Raw genomic sequence first — 15,966 nt, 5'->3', positions numbered from 1 at the left:
AAATCCCTGTGGCCATTTCTCAAGGGTGAAAGGGCTAAAGGTAATAGGCATGAAACAGAGACGGGACATAACTCTTTGTTCTTCCAAGAAAGGGAAAGATGAAAGAGCATGAACAGGAAGGCGGCCACAGAAAGAAAGCAGACAACCAGGTAACACCCACAATACTCATTAACTGAGAACCATCTACATGTCAGGCAGTGTGCTGCGCTCTTTTTACATATCGCCTTTCGATGAGCAGGTGATAGATACTGCTTACAGCTTGCTGAGTACAGTCATATGCTAGGCATTGTGCTTGGTCACATGGTATCTCACATGATATTTCATTCAATCCTCAGAACAACCACGTAACGTAAGAAAGACCACCCCATTTTACAGGCAAGGAAACGGAGGCTATGCAGGTTTCAGTTGCTGCTCAAGGGGACACCAGGGCAGGGCAGGGACGTCTGGCTTAAGACCAACACTCAGTGGTCTAGATCACAACTGAATAGTTTGTCAACACTCACTGAATGATACACTAAAGCTTGGTGGACTTTATTATATGTAAATTATACCTCAATAAAGCAGATTTAGAACAACAACAACACCGCAGAGAGTGGCCCTGTGTTGTTTCTACCTTCCCAGCCTCCACTCCATCTTTGTGGTTTTGCTTTGAGGGCCGTCTCCTTCCTTTCTCTCAGGTGACAGGGGTTCAAAAGGAGCTGGTCCTACTTCCCAGCTCCAGGGCTGGCCATGTGACCTTGGTTTAGCCAATCAGTGAACCACTTTCCTCTGACCCCTGGCTGGGGTGGTCAGAGGATGGTCCAAGGAGACAACAGGGAGGCACACAGCCCCACAGAGACCAAAAAGAGAGCTACACCACAGATTTATATAAAAGGAAAAAAAAAGAACAGCTCTTTCTGTCGGGGCTGCTTAGCTGGGTCAGTAAACCCTGGGGCTGCTGATGGCCATCTTGCCTCACCAGAGTCCCTGGTGAGGGCCTTCCCTGGGATGAAGCTGACACGAAGGAAAGCAGAGACGAGAGATGGAGACGGGCAGCTTCCTGATGGCACTGAATACCCAGATCCAGCCATGCCTGAAGGCAGAACTACTCCCAGACTTTCCAGTGACATCAGCCAATTCTCTTTTCTTTTCCTTAAACGCTTAAGTTGGGTTTTCTGTCTCTTATAACCAAAGACTCCTAATATACCATGATGCCTTTTAAGAAAGGCCCGTGCCCCATAGTAAAGGGAGGAAAGAGGAAGCTACATAAATACAAGAAGGCTTCTGGGAACATGATCAGGCTTTATACCCACTGTCTCCTTTAAATCTCACTCTCGTGTTGCAGATGAGAACACTGAGGCACCGTGCGGTTGTGGTTAAATAGCTAACCTAAGGATACACTCTGAGCACACTGGTGTCTGGCCTCCAAAGCCCTCATCCTTACCTAAACAATAGTGATTTGTTTTTTGCAAGTTTCTGTCTTTAGCAGCAGAATCCGCTTATTATTGGAATCACACAGAAAACCCTTAACATACGAAAACCAATCAAGCGGGTGCTGCTGTGACCACGTGGAGGACAGGGACCCCGGAGCTGGGCCCACCCTTGTGAGCCCCCAGTCACCCTATGCAGACCTTTCAGCAAACCACCTGGTCTCGAGGAAGCAGAACCCTCAGACTGACTTGCAGGTGTCTAGAATCTGGGGCACTTTTCATGGGACATGCACATTGTTAGCTCATAGTCACAGATCAATGGTGACACAAAACGCACATCGAGCACCCACCCTCCCAGTGCTGTGTGAGTCAGCAGAGCACTGTCCCGTGTCCCTGGCCCCCTGCCGTGACTCAGGGCGGCCAACTCACTCAGATCCAAGACGTCATCGGTTTTGATCAGGTCCTCCTCCCGAGTGAGCGGCAACTGGGTCTCGGGCTCCCCTCGCAGCTGCAGCGACAGGGAGCGCAACATGAAGAACACCCGGATGGCCTAGACCAACAGTCGGAGAGCAGAGAAGAGTGAAATTGCAGAGTCGTTTCAGTGAGGTGCTCCATATCAAGAAATTACACAACGACTCTCGATTTCAAATAACGACACAAACACACCGCTACCTCTTCTATAATAGTCCTGTGGTTTTAGAGCGAGACAAAATAATCAGAGGGGAACAGCGTGTTTTCGGTTATCCACAGGTTCAAGTTTGGGTCACTTTATCTGATCCAAGCACCTGTCATCTGCCAGGATCTTGTCCCCAAATGTCAGGGGACCTTCATAACACCCTTGCCCAGCAATCAGCCCCATTTCACAGACCAGGCAACAGAGACCTAAACAGGTGAAGCGAACTGCTCAAGGCCATGCTTCCAGGGAGGGCTAGAACCCAGGTCTGTTCCAACTGAACCAGCACAGACTGTGGAAATCCAAATCACTAAAGTGTTTCCAGGTCCTTGAATGTGGGGGTGGGGGGAGGATAGACAGAAGAGGGTGTGATGGCTGTGGGCTTCAGAGCCAGAGAGACCCGAGGAAAGTCCTACCTCTAGGTGAATTTTGTCACCCCTCAGCCCCGTGGCCTTATGACAGGGAGTGTGTTGCTGACGGGGCAGAGGCCTGGCACCTGGCAGGTGGCAGTGACCTCAGTCCCCCAGATGCTCCTTAGGCTTTCCCAGCCAGCAGACTGGGGACAGAGGTGGCTCTGTCAGCACAGGGGTTCCTGGCCCATGGAACAGGTGTCTGGTCAGAATTATGTGACCACCAGGCCTTTCCAGAGAACAGAAAAAAAGCAGATTCCCCAGAAGCCAGAGAAGTGTGTGCGGAAAGCAGCCTTCAGCCCCGGAACAGGCTTGCTGACCAAGCAGAGCAGGAAGCAGAGGGGCAGTTCCATGAGAGGGCACCTCCAGGCCTTCCTCCCTGCTGCGCAGCTGACGGGCCTGACGGAGGGGGGAGTGCCCGGGGGAAACGGCTCCGGGGTCAGCTGGACACGGTCTGCACTGGACTCCCAGCTCTGCTGCGCCGGCCAAGCCCCTAACTCCCGTGAGCTTCATTCTCCTCATCTGTGAAGTGGGCACGATGATGCCTAACTCTCAGGGCAGCTAGGAGGTTCTGAGAGAACGCTGGAGGGAAGCAGCCAGCACTGTGCTCCACGGAGGGGCGGCCATCCAGGCACTCGACGAGCACCACACTGGGCACAAACCACCGTCACCACTGGTGAGCCGAGCACAGGTGAATTCCAGTACACTTTTGGGTCTTGTTCACAGCTCTGAGGGCTCCAGTCCAGGCCTACATGAGGGGAGGGGCCCCTTATACAGCAGGTGCCTCCCCAAACAGGAAAGGGGACAAATTACCGCCTGTAAAGAGCTGCTCCGCCCTCTACTCAGGAATAGGATGCTGACAAGCACGTCTGAGCCCTGACCCTGCCTTGGTCCCATCTCCTACTGTAGAAACTGGAGGAGCAATCCTACCTCCTGGGCCTATTCTGGGGTAATGGAGTCCTCTTTGTAAACTAGAAAGCACTAGAGAAAGGCAAGCTTTTTATATTATAATGATGGTGATAACAGGATGATAGTGGTGGTGGAAGCAGAATTAGTATCTGATCTGATTTTTTTTTAAGAGATGCTCTGTCACCCAGGCTGCAGTGTGGTGGCATCATAAAAGCTCACTGTAGCCTCCAATTCCTAGGCTCAACTGATCCTCCCACCTCAGCCTCCCAAGTAGCTGGGACTACAGGTGTACACCACCACACCTGGCTAATTTCTTAATTTTTTGTAGAGACGGGGTCTCCATATGTTGCCCAGGCTGGTCTTGAACTGGTCTCAAGTGATCCTCTCAAAGTGCTGGAATTACAGGTGTGAGCCACCCATACCTAGCTGTGATTATTCTTAACAGTTTTTAAAAGTACAGTCCTCATAAGGACATCTGTAACAATAAGAAAAAGAGGTGTAGTTCCATTTAAAAAAGGCAAAAGAGCTTCTATTTATTAAGCACCTATTGTGTGCCAGGAACTGTGGGCACCTCATTGCAACTTTAAGATTTTTGGGGGGAAGAAACGGAGCTGAGAGGGGCAGAACAATCTCAGTCCACACAGCCGGTAAGTGGCTGAGCTGGAGTTTGAACTCAGGAATGTCTGATACTTGTGACACTTAACCAAGTGTACCAGGAAATTTAAACATCTGTGCCAGCCCAAGTGCAGGAAGCCCAAAACATGGGTGGGCACTTGAAATATCTGGCAAATAAGGAGTCATGACCTCAGGGATGATGGAAAGAAAAGAAAAAGGCCCATCCTGGTCAGGTTCAAGTTGAAGGGGTGCTTCCTTTCTGCGTCAAAACCCCCATTCCTCTCGGGGCTCTCAAGGCAAAGAACTCAAGCAGGACCACAGCTGATGGGTGAGAAAATAGAAACGTGTGTGGCTTTCTACAGCCCATCACTCTGAAAACCTGAAACCTTCCAATAAATGAAAAAGGGAGGTCAGAATTGGGCTCCTAATATAGGGCTTTTTGGTAAAACATCTGCTTTTGCTCTGCAAACAATAAATGGATACAAAAAAATCAAAAGTATAAAACATATATAGCCAGCACTCTGCATCCACGTGTTCCACATTCGTGGATTCAACCAACTGCAGATTGAAAATACTTAAAACAAAAAAAAAAGGATGGCTATGTCTGTACTAAACATGTACAGACTTTTTTTCTGGTCATTATTCCCTAAACAATACAGTAAATCACTACTCACATAGCACTTGCAGTGTATTAGGTATTAAAAGCAACCTAGGGAGGACTTAAGGTATAAGGGAGGATGTGTGTAGGTTATATGTAAATACTATGCCACGTTATATAAGGGACTCAAATATCTGGATTTTGGTATTCTTGGGGGGTTCTAGAACCAATCCCACACAGATGTGGGGGAATGACTATATAATAAAATCCTGCAAGACTTTTCCTGGCTCCTGCTCCAACTCCTAGGAGAAGGAAGAGCACACGAGAGGCTCATGCCCGTGATCACGGGGAGAGCTGATCCCCACAGGACAAGGTGCCCCACTTGGGTGAAAGCTGGGCTCCCGCAGGGGGCTACAATGGTCTGGCAGGCACGTTGACCAGCCCCACAACTCCATGAATCCACAAAAGAAAGCTAAAATACAAGGATAGGAGTCATAAAATTCATCCCACCACCTGCCTAAACAATGACCACTCCCTCTGATCACCCATGGCCTGCCGGGTACAGTGTCATCTCATTCAAGCCTCTTAATGACCCTGTGAGGTCCCCACTTTAGAGGGGGAAACCAAAGCCCTGGGAGACAGGCAGCCTGCCCAAGGTCATTCAATGAGTAACTGGATTCCAAACTGTTCTTCTAATCACATGCCTTGGCCTTTGGAAGATTTAAGGGTTGGGACCCAGGGTTTTATAAAGTGCTCTTCTTTTCTTTATTAAATAAAGATGCAAACGTAAAGGTATTACTAAAAAGGAAAAAGAAATTATTATTCTTTCAGATTCTTCCATAGAACACCAGGAAGACTGACCCTGGAAGAACAGATTAGATTTTGAACTGTGTGACAGCTGACCAAGCTCAAATATAAAGAGGCTTCTCCAGTCTCTTTGCTTCAATGCGTCTGGGAGCAAACTCTGGCAAACTCAGTGTCCCCCGAGAATCAGTCCAATGAGTAGAGCAGGAGGAGGGCTCTGCAGTCAGACAGACTGTGGCTCAGCTGGGGCGCAGGTGAGTACGTGAATTCCTTGAGCCCAGGCTTGTGCTCCGGAAATGGGGTGCCCACAGGGTACCCACCATGCAGGTGCAATGAGATGGCACAGGTGATGCCCTGAGCCGTGGGCTGGCCCTTGGACAACCTCCTGCTTCCTTGCCGCGTCTGCAAGCTCGGTTTAGGCGATAGTCACTCAGGTTAGAAGTCCACTAAGACTGTGGAGAAATGGCTGTGAAAGTCAGTCATCTTAAAAGAGGGCTGAAGCAGATTAACATGGGCACAACCCACTGGGAAAGCCATCTGGCAATGAGTAGAGAGTCGCACACACAAAAAAACGTTCATACCCTTTGAACCAGAAATTCCGCTTCTGGGAACTTATCCTAAAGAAATAATTCAAAAGAAAGAAAACACTGTATTCATGAAGCTGCTCATTATAGTTTAGTCGAAAATAATGTAATACTGCAAGCAACCAAAATATCTACTAGGAGGAAAATGGCAGATAAACCTTTCTGCAGCCATAAGAAATCAGACTTATTAAAACTACATCACAACATGAAAAACTTCTTGTGCTACAATGAAAAGAGAAAAAAAGGAGGAGAGATGAAAGCAAGACCACGGTACACTCTTTGCAACCACGAAAAGATGTGTTTGCAAACTAGGATAGGGAGGAGACACAAAAGATGTCTCAGTGTTTTTTGTTTAGAGTGATGAAATCATGGGAAATTCTTTTCCCTTTACTTCTGAAGTTTTATGAGATGTTATTGTATTTTCTGTAATGTGTAATACACATTCAAAAAGTAAAGCAAAATATCCTATTTCCTCAAGGTCAATTGCAATAAACACAAAAACTGTGGTTTTACAAGGGAACAGGGAAACAGAACGCAGGGACAAATAAAACCTCATACAAATACACTTATTTCATAATGTCTTCCGAGATTACTATATAAAGATGGCTAGTGGCTTAAATGTGGATTTTGATATTTACCAAAAAATCCTATCCCTAACTCTCTTTTCTCTAGCATTAAGCTTCAGTAGATTTAAATCATTAAAGACTCTATTTCCAGCCAGGCGCCTGTAATCCTAGCAATCTGGGAGGCCAAGGTGGGCGGATTGCTTGAGGCCAGGAGTTCGAGACCAGCCTGAGCAAGAGTGAGACCCCGTTTCTACTAAAAATAGAAAAATTAGCCGGGCATGGTGGCTGCACCTGTAGTCCCAGCTACGTGGGAGGCTGAGGCAGGAGGATCACTTGAGCCCAGGAGTTTGAGGTTGCTGTGCGCTATGTGATGACACCACTGCACTCTAGCCCAGGCAACAGAGTGAGACTCTATCTCAAAAAAAAAAAGGGCCTATTTCTTTCCCACCTAAGATGCTAGAATGCTCCACTACTATTCAGCCAACACTTCCCGAGCGCTTACTATCATCACTGGGCTCGTCACTTCACAGCTGCTCTCCCATCTACTTTGGGCAACAGCTGAGAGGTAAGACAAGGAACCTGAGGCTCAAGGAGGCGAAATAACTTGCTCAAGGTCAGTAACTAGGTTGGGGTTTGGCCTGAGGTTGGTCTGACTCACGAACCTGTGTTCTTTCTTTACCACTTCTCTCAACTGCACCTACAGGTGGGGTGAGCCCAGCCCAAGTCCAAAGTTCTGCTTGAAGGTTCTCATTGGACCCCATAGCTCCAGTGACCTTCATTTCAACATGAACCTCCCGTCTCAGCTGGCATGGCTCAGCGGCACCCTTGATATTTTGGTCTCATTTTATATTATTTGTTCACTGTTCTGTCCTTCATCTTGCACAGTGCCTGGCACCTAGAAAATGCCCAGCAAATACGTCAGACGAAAGAATAAACGGTGTACTTTACACAATGCAAGAGGGGAAGCAACTTTATGTGGAGATGCCTCCCCATGGCCTGCAAAGCGCTGCCACACTCCTCCCCTTCCCTGCCCCCTCCTCCCCTGCACTCGCTCTGCTCCACGAACACACCGCACTCCGTGGCACCTCAGGGACTTGGCACATGCTGTTGCCCACCTGGAAAGTGCCTCCTTTAACTCTTCAACTTTTCTGGCTCCTTCTCATCCTCCGGCTTTCAGCTCGGATGTCCGCTCTGCAGAGTAGCTCGTACTGATCACTTGTCTATAGGAGGACCCTCCCTCCCCCACGCCCCACCAAGCCCTGGCCACAGCACTTCATTTCTTTCCTCCTGAGTCTTGGCTGCAGCCTGATTTCAAACCTGCTACGCCCTTACTTGCTAATAAACTTTACCTCTCTATGAGGCAGCAGCGGGGGAGAGGGGTGGGGGTCCAGAGAGCAGGGACATGTACCCTCGTCACTTCTGCACCCCCAGGCTCAGCACAGCATTTGGCACATAGCGGGGATCCAGCAGCTCCTTGACGAACGTATGAACAAGTGTGTTCTAAGTTAGGAATGATCTACCAGTTAGGACAGTCTGAACTTCTTTGACAAGTCCTTAAGGAAAATAAAGGGTGAGATTTCTCAAAAGTACCGGCTTCCTAAAACTTAAAAAAGTCTACTTGGTGGGGGGAGGGGGGAAGGAAAGAAAGAAAACCTTTGAATCCAAAGGGATAAAATGGAATGTTCTTTGGATACAAGCAAAAAACTTGAAACAAACCACATAAGCCTTCAATCGTTTGCTAAACCATATAACTTCCTTTAGCTCAAATTCAAAGCACACTGTTGTGCTCTGATTTCTGAACTGGGCTTGAGTAGTGAAACTTCCGGATGATTCTAGACAGTTGCCTTGCAACAGAAACTGGCCTGGGGTGAAAGGCCGAAACTCCCCTTCAGAAATCAATTCTTGAAGTCACAAAAGGAAGCTTTTGTAAAGTAGATGACTTTGTTTTGAGGTGGCCTGCCTTATTTTCTACCATTCTGCACAGGGACCCTGGAATTTGAGAGTTACTTCTATAAACCGGTCAGACAGCCGAAGGCCTAGTAAGAAACCCCAGGGAAGTCCAGACGTTGCAGGGGCTCTGTTTGTGCTCCAGTAGCCGTTTGGGCTGTGCATGCAGCCGGGGCAAGGGAGGCGGGCAGCACAGCCTTGGGAACCCACCTGCGTGAGCTGTGAGGGGCGAAGGGAGGAAGAGACCACTGTCATCAAGGACCTACTATCAGCCTGTTGTGGTCAGGCCTTCCGCTGAGTCCTTAGATAACTCCGGAAAGGTGAGAGTATCCCACTTGACAGATGACGAGATGGTGGCTCAGAGTGGACAAGTGCCACATGCCTGATAGTCTCACCCCCGCACTTCTCTCATTTCCCACCTGTGGATCAGGACCATCTGCCCTAACCCAGCAGGCACCATGTCATGAAACAGTGTTAAGAGTTGATGGCCAAGGTCCTCACCGGGCTCCAAGGCCCCAGTGCTCTGGCTCCAGCCAACCCCTCCAGCCTCATCACAGCCCACTCTGGGTCCTAGCTGTGGTTACCTCCTTGGAGGCGCCAGAATGTGCCACATCTCTCTGGGCCTGTGCCTCCCCCTAGCTGCCCAGCCCACTCCCACAGTCTCGGCTTAAGGACCATCCCCTCTGCTGCTTATCCCACCTCCCTTCCCAGGTGGGATTAGGAAACCTAACCTAATGCTGCTTGAGTGACAGCTCTGGCCACATGGCCTGCTGCTGCCTTTTCCCACCTTGCCCTCTGGACTCTGATTCCTTGAGGATTGGGGCTGTGTTTTTGATGTCCCCGTGTCCAGCCTGAGTATGGCTAATAGCTGTGATGAAGGCAGCAGCAGGAAGCAGTGGTGTCACGGTGGGGAAGCTGCAGCCTTCTGATTCCAAGACTGTTCTTTCTTAAGCACCAAAGAAGCCAAGAAAAGCTTCATCTTTCTCTGCCACACCCCTTTTAATAAAAGGATTTGTTCTGTAAAATTTGGATTCAGTCAAAAGGCTGCACGCAAGGATCCAGAAGGCCACATGTGGCCCCAAGGCCACAGGTTCCCTGCCCCTGTATGCTTGACCTCTTCGCGTCTCAATTTCTTCCTCTGTAAAATGGGGACAATGATAGTGCCAATCTCCTAGGGTGGTTATAGAATTAAATGAGAAAATCCACTTAAAGAACTGACATGAACGATCCACTTCATAACAAAGGCTACGTGTTCGCAAAAGTAGTAAGAAAAACCCTGATGAACCGTGGACCCAAAGAAGGCAGAGTGCAGCCCAGAGCAACAGCATCGGTGCTCAGGCCTCTGGCCCTTGTGGCTCAGGGGCCAGGGGGACCTCTAAGGCAGGGTGCTCTTGGCATGGGGACACTACGTCTTGCCTGGGGCACATTTCTCAGGCCAACCAAAGGCTAAGGGTGAACGGGCCAGTGTCAAAGAGCTGCCGGCATGATACGTATTTGTCAGAACCATTCTTCCAGTGAAAGCTGATGCCGAGGACACCCAGTGCAAACACTGCCACCCACACACAAAATCGTGCGCCTGGCCAGCAGGGCTGCAGCGCTGGCCAGGAGCAATGCAAGGAAGGCGTCAGTGGCTCGGACAGGGTGGGTCCTGTGGTGAGGTCTGTGGGCTTGGTCAGACAGCTGGGAATGTGACTGACTCGAGACACATGGCTCCTGCTTCCTCTGCACGCCCAGGCCTCTGAGGCAAACTCGAGGGCTGCTGGAGGGAAGTCGCAGACCTCTCTTGTCTGAGGTGCACGCAGCAGGTCACTCCTGCTTTGCACAATCCAAAAGTGAAACACCTCTGCCGCTCTGGTCAGACACGGATTAACTCAGAAGACTCAGAAGGCCGATAATGCCAGCATGCAATGAATTCCTCTAAATTATCCACTAATGTTCATGTCTCCAGGGAATGATTTTCTAGGAAAAGGTTATGGTGCTTTCTAAGAAAGAAACTGTGATCTTACGTGGGAGATAAAATACCATGAACAGCCCTGCCGAGACTGCTTCCTAGAGCTCCTGCTTCAGAAAAAAAGTGCTGATAACGGAAGCACACACTCCAGCTGCTTCTGAGAACTAATCTGCTCCCCACATACGTCCCTCCCGCAGCCCGGCGAGAATCACCTTTCGTTTGCGTGTGCCTAGACCCGAGATCAGCTAGATACTTTCACATCACACCATCTCTGGGAGTTCTGAGATCTCTGGGCTAAGATTTCGCCCCAGCCTCATCTGCACTGGATGTACCACACTCCCCACCCCCCACTCCCTGAGCTCAGGGCTCGGGGCTGTGCTCTGCACCGGGTTAGACGACCTGCCTGCAGCCGACACCCAGTGCCACGTGTAATGGAATTCCAATCCTCACTATCCAAAGGACAACTGCCTTGGAAAGTCACACCTGGAAGCAGGTGTGCAGAGAGGTGCTCTCCACCTGCTATCAAAGCTGTGTTCGAGGCGGGCTCTTGACTCTGACCCAGAGACCCTGTGCTCCCTGGCCTGGGAGTAGTTCTGGTGAAGGGCTGCTCAGGAGGGGACAAGTTCAGCACTCACTCACCCGCCGGGTCTTCTCCACGTCGCCACACGGCAGCCGCTTCACGAAGTCAATGCCCGTTAGCGGCGTGCCTGTTGGAGGAAGCAGGATGGAGGCGTCCATCATGAGATATTCCACATTCATGGGCTTCATCTACAAGAGACATCACAGGAAACCTCAAAGCAGGTCCCTCACCTGGGGGAGGAAGGGGCTGGGGCAGGTTACACAGGCCTCCGGCCTCCACTTGCACTTGCATAGTAAATGAGCGATGTCAACCCTGGGAGTAGACTGAGGTAGAGCCTGAAGGCAGCCAGGGAGGCGAGCAACATGCCGAGTTTTCTAGCTACACATTTTTCCTCTACTTGAAGCAACAGCCCAGACGCTCTTGAGCAGCTGCTTCCTTACTATGGAAACCTTTGCTCTCTCGCCCTCGCCCTCCCCTCCAGCGCAGCAGGACAGGGGTTCCCACGAAGGAGGCAGGGCCCTTGAGGGTGGCTTATTCCTATGGGCGTGAGCCTCCTTCCCTTGGTCCTTCCAGGGATGATGACAACGGCTGCAGTGATGGCAGCTTCTGTCCAGTGAGCACCGACCACGGGGCAGGCCGTGACCTAAAGGCTTTGGAGGGGATGTTTCCCACTGTGCTGATGAGAGAACGGAGTCTCGGAGAAGCGGAAGAATGGATCTGGGGCCATTCTGCTGACTGGGACCCAGGCCTGCCTTGCTCCAGGGCCCTGGATTCCCACCCCAGGACCAACGCTCCCCCTTCCTTCCCCGTCCACTTCACACCTCATCTGGGACAACAGAACAGAGTCATTTACGGAGCATCTACTAAGTGCCAGGCCCCTGCTGGGCTCACCTCCTGCTGGGTGGCAGGTGCTGGTGCCTGTATCACAGTGGGGCACACTGAGCTCAGAGGAGGAACAGGGGCAGAGCTGTTGGCCTCCTTCCACACCACCTCCACGAAGCCTCCTTGGATTACTAAGACACAGGGTAACAGCAGCCCGCTTCCCCTCCCAGAAATCTGCTGCATCAGCACTGACCACTTAATGCACGCGTGCTGTTGAACACTAACACTCATTTACCTGGCATCGTAAAGGAATGCCGCGTCACAAAGTTACGTTTTCTACAGAATCAATTTTACTCTTTCAAGCACCACAAGCTTTCTTTTTGTCTTCTCTTTTCAGAAGAGCTTCAAACATGACATTCCCCACGCCCCCTTCCTGCCATATACAGCTGACTAAACAGGGCAAGGATGAAGTGAGGCCAGCTGTCCACTCAGTGCTGTGGGTTCGATGTGTCCTCTAGAGTTCATGCGTTGGAAACTTAATCCCCAAGGCAACAGTGTCAAGAGGCAGGGCCAACAAGAGGTGATTAGGTCCGGAGGGCTCTGCCTTCATGAATGGCAGAACGCCGCCATTGCCGGAGTAGGCTCATTATTTCAAGAGTGGGTTTGTGCCAGTTTGGCCCCCTCTGATCTCTCTTGCCCTTTCACCTTCCACCATGGGCTGGTAGAGCAAGAGGGCCCTCGCCAGATGCTGGTGCCTTGATATTAGACTTCTCAGTCTTCAGAAGTATTAATGTAAGAAAATTTTATTTTCTTTAAAGGTTACCCAGTCTGGGATATTCTGTCAGAGCAGCACGAAATGGACTAAGACACACAGTGAACAGGCTGGGGGCCAAGGAGCCACTCAGTGCATGCTGCCTGCCTTTTCTTTTGGAAAGAAGCATTTACTTCCAGAAGCCTGAGGTCCCCCACCCCAAATCCCTTTGCCCCAGCTGGGTAGCGGAGCATGTTCCACCGCCATCCGTGGCAGCAGCACCTCTCCGGCCTGCCTCCTGCCCTCTCACAGCTCCTCTCGCTGTCTCTGCAGCTGACCGGCTGACCGTCCCGGGAGCCCCCTCGAGCCTGCCGAGGGCAGAGCTAGACTGCCGGCCCAGGACTCCTTTTTCGTTAAGCCAGGGGCAGTGAGGAAAACGAGGGAAGGATCGCAAGTCGCGGCCTGCCTTTACTGCAGTGGCCTCCGCTCAGTAGCACGCAGGGGCCGGCCCCCACCTCGGTCCACTCAGGCCGGCTTCCTGAATGGAGGCTGAGCTGAGGACTGACTTCCAGATACAGGGCCAGGGGTGTGTCGCGTTGAATTTCTCTAGAATGCCTGGCATTGTGCAGGACACACAATAAACATTTGGTTAAAACAAAGAAACAAAACCCAGGAAGCTCCCTGGGGTGGGCGGCAGAGGAAGCGAGTGTTTGTGGCACACGGACTCTCCACGAGGCATCCTGCTGGGTATCCACATCCAGCCCAGGCAGCTCCTGGTACGGGCCCATCTCACAGGGGAAAAAAAAAAAATCAAGGCTCAGAACTTAAGCAACCCGCACGAGGTTGCATGGTGAGCACAAAAGCGGACACTGCGCAGGAGTTTAAGAGCCCGAGTTTTCCCATGTTGTCCAGTGACACAGGAGCCTTACATTCCCAAACAGGAAACCAACCTGTGGACAGTTACATCGCATGAGGGGCCATCACGGGGTAAAATGGAAAGTGACCACTGAATCCACTCCACTTTAATTAATGGTCAAAGAGTAGAGGACTGTGCCCCTCTCTAAGGGGCAGGAGGGTGTGGATCTCAACAGGAGCGAGGGCCGGGGCCCGCAGCCCGCGACTCACACACAGGCCTGGGCACTGGGCGCTGCTGGGGCATTTCTGGAGAGCAATTATGCCGATTCACACTTTTCCCTTGAAAAGCCTCCATAGGGGCCTCAGACATGCACTGACTGAGGATGTGGCGAGGGCCCAGCTGCCCAGATGCCCAGGGAGAGGGTTAGGAAGCCGGAGAGCTACTTAGCGCACACCACCTGCCTTCTTCTTTTTGGGACTTTAAACACTTAGGTGTATTGTAAACATCCGGAATCACTTCACGCTTCGGTGGGTAATATCCACAAAAAGAGTCATTTATCACCTATGTATGGAACACCTAGTCACAGGCAGGCGCTGGGGATGTAGAGACAGACGAGCAAAGCAGAGGGAGCTGTCGCTTCCCACACCTCTGCCTGCTGGAAGGAAGGCAAAGCCCCTGCACTGGGGCTACGGATTTGAGGAAGAGCTCCACGCTGGAACATTCTGGTGAAGCGGCAAGGGAGGTAGCAGCAGCAGGACATCTGGAGAAGCACAGGGGACTGCTCTACTTTGGAAGCCTGGCTCTGCCACTCACTGGCCAGGGAGATTTGGGGACATCACTTGACCTCTCTGACTCTCGATTTCCTCATTGGCAAAATGGGGACAATGACAGGGAACAATAGTTCCCACTGGCTGATGTGAGGATGAAGAGATTTCATATATGCAACATGCTGTACCCACCTGGCATGGCATGGCATGGAATAAGTCCCTAATAAAAAAGACACTCCCCAATACTATTCATATCAAAGTGACTCTTTCTGACTCATGTTACTGAAGTGGCTCAGTTTAGGGGCAGTGACTAGAATCTGAAAATCAAAAGGCACATTTAAAATTTTCTTCCCCATCAGTCTTTGCCATCTGGTCAGAAAGCCCCAAGTCAGGGACGTAGGCTCATGCCAGCTCAAGTGTGTCCCCGACCCTCACTCACTGTCATGCTCCTGTACTCATCTTCAAACATGTCCAGAAAGATTTCTTCTCCCTAAAAAGAAAGGGAGGGAAGAGAAGATTATTCATATTTTTTTCCATAAACAACAGAGTATTATAAACTCCAGTTCGCGGCTTTTGAGGCCATCTGTTTCTCATTAGTGAGTTCTCGTAAATCACCAGGAAGTAAAATACACACGTGAACATGAACACACACGCTCAAATGACAGAGCAAATATCAAATTGCACTACTCAACACTTTCCTCCTCCTTTTTCAAGCATACGGAGTTAGAGTTCCTCTGTCAAAGCAGTTAATTAAAAAACAACGAAAGTAACACTATATATCCTTAAAATATAGGAAAGGTTAATATTTCAAGTGTTTAGCATTCATGGAGAATGCTTGGAGAAATGGAAAATCCTGGTTAAGTCGCCATGGTAGAAAATATGAGGCTCCACACCTCTGAAAGGAAGAGTATAATTAAATCAACTTAACACTAAAACTCTATGGCTTGTTCCATTTGGGTTTTTTTTTTTTTCTTGGTGCATCTCACAGATGTAGTATTCATGCCATAAAGCAAACCATTTATACAAGTGTACAGTGACCTTCCACACTGCCATGTGACAGAGCTGGCTTACATGTACAGGCAGACTGATGCTTCCTTGCTTGCGTACTCCAAGTCAGACTACTTAGTGGTGACGAGAGCAGGCACAGCAGTTTCAAAGCTTTACTTCTTTTGTCGGCACTCCCGGTTTTATAAACAATTGTGATCATCAACCCCATTCCTACCCAAATCTCTTGGTAACCCTGGGTACAGCAGGGCTTCAGGGGGATCCACACATTTCTAACAATGCTTGGAAGCATCTCGGCATAGGATCAACAGCTCAGGCTGTGCCAGAGCCCCACAAGCCAAAAAATCAGAAACCATCTGTTTCTCGAAGAGGGCCTTTGGGGTTCTATAGTTCCGTAGGGTCGTGGTTGCCCAGGAAGCCCCCTTCGCGACAGGGCGAGAACATGGCTCTGAGATATATCAACCAGGAGCTAGATCCCAGCTTTTCCTCTCGAAGCCCCTTTGTTCTGCTGCAAGAATGGGATGGCAGCCCCCGTCTGTGTGGGTCACTGTGGAGGTGACGTGAGTCTCAAGGCACATAAAACGCAGAGCACAGAGCCTGTCCCTGAGTCGGGCTGGGTAAATGTTTACACTCATTGTCATTACAACAGTGTCTGTTACAGCTGTCCTGTCTCTCTCGCAGGTCCTGAACTCCCCCCAACCCCCACCACACACACACAC

General features: G+C 50.2%; 1 protein-coding gene across 1 annotated transcript in view; it reads right to left on the bottom strand.

Annotated features, from left to right (window-relative positions):
* The window catches only part of CLEC16A (C-type lectin domain family 16, member A), a 203,709-nt gene that overhangs the window by 97,959 nt on the left and 89,784 nt on the right, over positions 1-15,966 (bottom strand). Inside the window, exons 16-18 of the mRNA XM_012647791.1 lie at positions 14,682-14,732; positions 11,106-11,234; positions 1,839-1,959 (exon numbers count right to left, since the gene is read on the bottom strand). Coding sequence (XP_012503245.1) covers positions 1,839-1,959; positions 11,106-11,234; positions 14,682-14,732 — 301 coding nt within the window. The remainder of the gene's footprint in view (positions 1-1,838; positions 1,960-11,105; positions 11,235-14,681; positions 14,733-15,966) is intronic.

This window comes from Propithecus coquereli, unplaced genomic scaffold (genome assembly GCF_000956105.1).
Source record: "Propithecus coquereli isolate 6110/MARCELLA unplaced genomic scaffold, Pcoq_1.0 Scaffold27, whole genome shotgun sequence".
Taxonomy (NCBI): domain Eukaryota; kingdom Metazoa; phylum Chordata; class Mammalia; order Primates; family Indriidae; genus Propithecus; species Propithecus coquereli.
The sequence above is the reverse complement of the archived record's forward strand: the minus strand, read 5'-3'. Positions and strand labels throughout refer to the sequence as shown.